At 40.9% G+C, this 6,834-nt stretch overlaps 1 protein-coding gene across 1 annotated transcript; it reads left to right on the top strand.

Annotated features, from left to right (window-relative positions):
- Window positions 1–427: 427 nt before the first annotated feature.
- Window positions 428–5,234, top strand: LOC104077391 (tetraspanin-3-like; the record flags this gene model as incomplete). Its single annotated transcript, XM_009578613.1, has 6 exons — window positions 428–619; window positions 1,525–1,599; window positions 2,072–2,167; window positions 2,747–2,899; window positions 3,628–3,711; window positions 5,148–5,234. Coding segments are annotated over 6 exons (687 nt in total), but the record flags the coding sequence as incomplete, so codon positions are not given.
- Window positions 5,235–6,834: the final 1,600 nt, after the last annotated feature.

Here is a 6,834-nt window from a genome sequence, read left to right as displayed (position 1 = left end):
TTCTCAAAAAAAAAAAAAGAGCCCAAAACCAACAACCCACCTTAAACCCACCAGCTTAAAAGCTGATCCCTCCAAATGCAGTGTTGGGTAGAACGTAGGTGATCTTGGGTATAAAGTGTGAACTTGGCCTTCTGCAGAGACACTGGCTGATGCACATCGATAGACTCTGTGTTTCAGCTCGGCTAAAGTGGTGCTTCATTAGTAGAGGAGTGATTCACGGGAAGCGGATTTTGTCTTCTCTGTGTTAAAGCTTGAACGGGTAGCTAGTTTCAGATGCAGGGTTTTTTTTTTTCTAGATCTTTGCATGCTGTAGTCATTACTTCTAAAGTTGAAATGTTAATTGCACTGTTACAAAAAGGCCCATATTTATTTTCCTGGGCAGATGCTTAATAAATAACTGCTAATAACTTGCTTTATTGCATTTCAGGCAGCAGCAGCTGGTCTCAGCTATGTTGGGGCATATGTCATTAACACCTACAAGAGCTACGACAACTTCCTGCAGGACAAGTATGCTCTGTTGCCAGCCGTGATCATCATTTGTGTTGCTGTGGTAATGTTCATCATTGGGTTGATCGGCTGCTGTGCCACCTTCCGGGAGTCTCGAGTTGGTCTAGGGCTGGTGAGTGTTGCACGTTCTTGCATGTCCTCTTCTTCACCCTGTTGCATGATATGGGAGGTGGACACTAGACCTTCTCAGGAAGCACAGAAAGTAAAATATTATTTTGAAATATACTGCTGAAGCACTGCTCCATCATGGGAGTTATGTACTGCTGTGATGCACTGATTGATGGTGAGTGAGGTGCAGGCGAAATTATTAGTTGCACTGCCTTGTACAGATAAATACCCACAGTCATGGGCAGTTTGATGGCTCTGCCTCAGCTAGCTTGCTGGAGATAAGCATGGAGAGTAGCAAGTTTTGGGAAGAAGGGTGAAGGTGAGGGAACAGGAGGAGATGTGAATTTCCAAAGCAAGGCGGGGGGGGGGAACCAAACCCACACCACAACAAAAAACACCCAAACGTATTTTTCTGGTAACTTTAGTTCTCTGAATCCTGACAGTATGCCCCCACTTCTTCTAGAATGATTTTTAAAAAAATTCTAGAATGATTTTTAAAACCCCAGAAGGGTTCAAGCTGAGTAATTTTCGGCCCCCAGCTCATGCCTTGAAGGCAATATGACCTCAGCAAGCAGTGCCCAACGTACCTAACTAAGCTGCTGGTTTACTTGTGCAGTGTCCTGTTTGACAGCTGCCTTGTGAAGTGTTCATAGGCTTTTCACACAGATCACATCATGGCAGTGTTCAGGAGACTGCCTAGACTGGGCACAGATCCTGTGGAACCACAGTCATAGTCCCAGCCGTGCACAGTAATCTCCTATTCTAAATTATTTTTTGGAAACTATTTTGATTGGAGAGGCAGCAACAGATAACGATAATTTACTACTATAAATTAATGTGATGGGTAATATGCAATTGAATTCAAGTGCTGTGGAATTCTTCCTTACAGTCTCTCTCTTTTAATTTCAGTTCTTGGCCATTATCCTGCTTATCTTTATTGCAGAAGTGTCTGCTTTTGTCCTGGGTTTTGTTTACAGGGAAAAGGTAAGCAAAGAATTAGTGTCTCTATACTAACCTAAAAGTAAAGAATAGATCTTGTGTTGTTGGAGCATTCCAATATATCCAGCTTTCTTGCACTTCATGCCCTACCCTGCAATCTGCAGGGCAAGTGGGAACAGGGATGTCACCATCCAGTATGTGATTCAGTCTTTGTTCAGAACATGGTGAATACATAAAGTACCTGGGAGGCATCGCAACAATCTCTAAGTTGAATTAAAGAGTTGCTGATGCTCACAAAGGAGGGCTCTTCCATCAGGGGAGGCAAGCTTCTATCCAGGAACGTGATTCTGGTTAAGTGCTACCTGCATTTTATCTAAAACATCACTTGATTTTTTTTTTTTTTTTTTTTTGTTCTCCTGACATAGTTGGGATACAGTTTTTTTGCAGTTTCCACTAGATAAAATTCTTAGCTCTCATGTTAAAACAATATGGGTTTTTTTCTCCCCTCTCTAAATAGGTAAAAACTGATGTGCAAGGCACAATGCACTCAGTCTTTGAGAAGTATGATGGGAAAAATCCAGAGTCTGCTGTTGTGGATTACTTGCAAGAACAGGTAAGAAAACATTTAAATTGTCCTGAAAATTATTTAGAAGAGACCAATTGGGTCCTAAACAAGGAATTTGGGCTGGGAAGGGAGGAGGAAAAGGGTCACTATGGTCGTATCCTGGAGCTCAGCTCTGCAGCAGTGTTTAGCATCTGATTCTCCAAGGCAATTGAGGGTGCTCCCCACTTTGCAGAGTTGGCATTTTCAGGCTCCTGGTGTGAAGTTCATGCAAATGAATGATCTCGTTGACACGAGTGGCCTTTGGATCAGACCAAATGAGTACATATGAGTAACTGCTGCTGAGAATCCTGTACCATAAAATAGAAAGATGACAGAAGACTCTATCCTGCAACCTGTCACTTTAATATTAGAGCTTTCACAAAGAATAAACTAATAAGGAGGTAATAGTGTATGAAGGGAAGTTGATCTATTCTATCTACTACTGTTTTCCTGAAATACTGCTACTGGTAAATCCACTGCATACTGCGGGCAGCTCTTGCCCAGGATGTGTAAGAGAGGTTCAACTCAACATTAGCATTCGGGTTCATATATATTCATACATCCCTTTAACTATCCTGTGTTTGGCAGCTTCATTGTTGTGGGGTAAAGAACTACAGTGACTGGACAACCACACAGTGGTTTAATTCCACCGGTAACAACAGCGTCCCTCTGAGCTGCTGCAGGCAAGATATGAAGAACTGCACAGGGCTTCTGGATCAGCCACAGGAACTCAATACACGGGTGAGGATAAAGGGCAGTTTCACAGCTGGGCCATGATCATTCTCAGCCAGCCAGAACCAATGAAGAAAGCACTTTAGACAGCGTTTAGGGATAACTTCATCCAATTCTTCTCAGCCATTTGTCCCCCAAACTCTTTTCTCCCCATGGTTTTCCTCTAGCTAATTTCCTTTTCATATTATTCTATAAAAGCTCCTAGATGATGAAGGAGGAGCACCAGTCTGAATGTTTGGTCTTGTCTGTCTGCTGGTAACAGTCCTCCATTTCGTGTTGCTACAGAAGCAACATGACAAGGCCAGAGCACTAGCTATGGGCACGTAGTTGTTCAAACAGATCTAGGGTAGGGGAAGAGACTCTTCTAGGATTGACCATGAATCTGGAGAATTGCATACCAGGTTCTTCAGTCTGGGGCACAAGCCCATAAGTTGCCTTTTATAGTTACCATTGCTGGTCTTCCTGGCTCTGAGTTTTGGGCACTTCTTTAAGTGACCTGAACTGGAGGAGATTCTGCGAAGCAGCAAATGTCAGTGCCTCTCCCCAGGCAAGAGGTGAATGACAAGCTATTGGGTCTGGAAGACAAGAATGGAAGCCCTCAGGTCTGCAGTGGTTGGTTAGACAGGCCCTACAAAGTCCTGCTTCCTTTTAAGTGTTGAGAAGGGAAAAAAAAACCCAAAAAACATCCAGCTGAATTATGTCTTTTGATTGGTTTTCACCCATCTTTTTCATGGCAGGGCTGTGCAGAGGAGCTGGAGTCTGGGCTGCAGAGCGTGATCAGCTATGCCATGCTTGTAATCCTGGGGTTTGCCATTGTAAAGGTAAATGTTTTATCTCTTCCCTCATGGAAAATAATACTGTTTATCATTTGATCCCAGGGCTTTTTCTTCTACTATGTCCTATTAGCCTACAGCCTATTTCTGCCTCTGAAGTAGACCACCCAGTCCTCTGTCCCTCACTTGTTTTCTTCCAACTTTCTCCATTTCGTCTGCATGATAAGAGGAGGGATCCAAAATTCTACTAGGGGATTTGAGATGGCAAGTCAACGGAGAATCCATCTTGGTCACTTGGTAGGAAGTACAAAAAGCTGGGTGTGCTTAAAAGGCCTAGATCTAGAAGTCTGTATTAAAACAACCAGCTTTGCTATATTTAACTGGGATTTTAAAAATTGCTCATCAAAGTTTGTTTTTCACATATAACCCAATGAATACTCCTGTGCTTAGAGACCTGGAATCCAAATGGACTAGAAATAACTAGGAATGAAAACAGTGGGGCTATTTATAGACTTACAACGTTGAATTAAATGAAATGTGAAACCATATCATCTTGTGGGTGAAAACTAGATTTGAAAAGCCCTGACGTAAAACTCCTCGCAGTTGGCACATCACAAAGTTGCGTAGGCATTTCTTGAAAGATTTGACCCATAAGTTTTAGCCTGGTGGTTTGTCATTGTCCCCTGTACCTGTTCTCCAAGATTAGTAACCTGTTCCTCGTTGACAGAGATTTGAACCATTTAATAACAGCAAAGTGTTTTTTCTTTGAGTATCTGCTCTCTATAAAAGAGCAGCTGTAAGGTGAGCCAGTGCAGAACACTTACTGTTTAACACCCCACTCCTGAACTCAATGCAGAAGCCAAAATCTGTCCAGATGTCATCCCAGGACTGGGGCTTGCCTTAATTAAACTTTCGTTTTCTTAATTTCGGCCCTAGCAGAGAGGTGATGGTTCACAGCATTTGATCTCATGGGCTTAAATGGCTCAGCGACGTCGTTTCCATCATTTCCCTTCCCTCTATAAAAGCGATGAGTTCTACACTCCCTTTACCTGTCCTGTTACTATTTGTGATGAATTGTCCCACCGGGATCTCTCCTGCGATAATCTAAAGATTGCCTTAGCATATTCTGCACTACCTTTATTTGCATACTTTATACGCTTAAATATTTTACAGAACTCATTTTAAGTCCAGAATAATCCCATGCTTTCACTGAAATTTTTCCCACAGTAAGATAACTAGGAATTAATGTGGATGTGTATATTAATGGGAGAAACCAGGGAGGAAAAAGTTGAGCTGGAACTATTATTGGAAATTGATATGCAAAAAAATCACATTCCGTAGATGTATTTTCTAAGTGTTTTTTAATATGAAAAGAATGTCCTTGCTACGATGAAAAAGTCTAATGAACATATAGGTGTTGGGTCTGATGACTGAAACAAAATACAGCAGAATTACATCTCTCTCTCCCCCTCTCTCTTTTTCAGTTCTTTGGCATGCTGAGTGTCTGCGTGCTTACTTGCAAGAGAGAAGACAGTGGATATCAGCCTCTTTACTCAGGGGTGTTTACTTAATAAAATGCAAAGATTGCTTTTTTTTTTGCTTCCTGATGATAAAATAGACACGTAAAGATGCATGCTAAAGGACAATTTATGACCTTCTTGCTAAATATTTTATTTTATGTACATGAAACAAAGAACATGGTGTATTGACTTGGGAAAGTTTCTTGCGGGTGATGTAAAATGGCAATTTTAATATTCAGTGCCCTACAGTGACATACCCTGATCTTGCATACCACAGCTTTCTGTAAGGTTATTGTAGATTCAGATTTGTGACTTTAGATAGCACCAGATGGTGTAATAGACAGAAGAGTCTTTCTTCTGCAGTTCTTTCCTCTATCCTTAAAACATGCAGAAGAAATGTTATTTTTAATCACTAAACTGTTTGAGACCGCAGGAGGGGTTTCGGTTGTCTGCACAAACATCAGATGATTCCCATGGAACATTAAACAGCAAAAGAAACTTTTGAATGCCAGGTTCAAGTATTCCTCATAAGCACAGGGAGTTAGAATACGATTTCTCTATATCTGATGGTGTTTCTATTTTTTTTTTTTTTCCTCCTTCTTATGGTCATATGTTGTAATTCAGTTTACTGCAGAGGTTGTTAGTGCAAGACAACCCTGTGTTTAAAGTCTAGAACAGACATTTGAGTTGTTTTTTGAAGCAGCTAGCAAATGTGAACAATCCCAGGTTAGGAGGGGACATGCGTTTTGAGCTTTTGGGCTCAGGACATCTCTCTTTGGCTTGGGGTTTTTTGTCTTTTTTTAATTATTATTATTTGACATTAAAAATTGCTTATGAAGCAGTGCTTTTGATTTTTTTTTTCTCATTTTATTGATGCTTTTATGGCTTGTCTAAAAGACAGACTATGTCTCTCCATTTAATGTAGAGTTACTGAGATGGATACAGGCTGGAAGATGGGAGTCGCAGGACATGTTGGCTCGGTGTGGTTGTATAGACAGGACTGCTGGAAGGATTAGTGCAGCCGTCTCTGCACCGCTGAAGGTCTGACTGCTTTTCACCGCTAAAAATGTTAAGATGATGCATTCTTGTACCCAGCAATTTCAATAACCTGTTGCCTGGTGGCATCATGCAACTCCTTGTTTGATAGTTTTCCTTTCTCCTTAAAGGCCTGCTGAATGTGGTCACTTCTTGGATTGCATCACTGCTTTAAAAATAGTCCTTCCTTAACACATTTGTATGTTAATCTGTTTCTCAGTTCTTCAGGGGTTTTTTGGTGGTTTTTATTGCTGTGATGAGGGGAGGGAGGGAGCTCGAAGCTATTCTTTATTAGGGAATTGTGGAAAAGCAACAGTGCACTCACTTATTTTTTTTCTTTGGAGAGATAAGCACTCTATCCTTAGCAATAAATCTTTATATCTGTAGCTAACTAGAAGAAAAGGAGTTTGGAGTAAATGTAAGCTCTTTATTTATCGTGTCCGTCCCCAAGAAAAAAAGCAATGGGTGTTGATGATGTTCTATAGGAGACATACCAGTTTGAGTATGTACATGTTGAAAAGTGACTTAATTTTTATTGAGGGCTTTGTCTCCTGTCGAATGCCGAAATAAACTTAATTTAATAACCAATTAATAAATGCTGTGAGGGTTTTTTTTT

Source organism: Fulmarus glacialis, unplaced genomic scaffold (genome assembly GCF_000690835.1).
Source record: "Fulmarus glacialis isolate BGI_N327 unplaced genomic scaffold, ASM69083v1 scaffold895, whole genome shotgun sequence".
NCBI classification, from domain to species: Eukaryota; Metazoa; Chordata; class Aves; order Procellariiformes; family Procellariidae; genus Fulmarus; species Fulmarus glacialis.
This window is presented reverse-complemented; position numbering and strand designations above follow the sequence as displayed.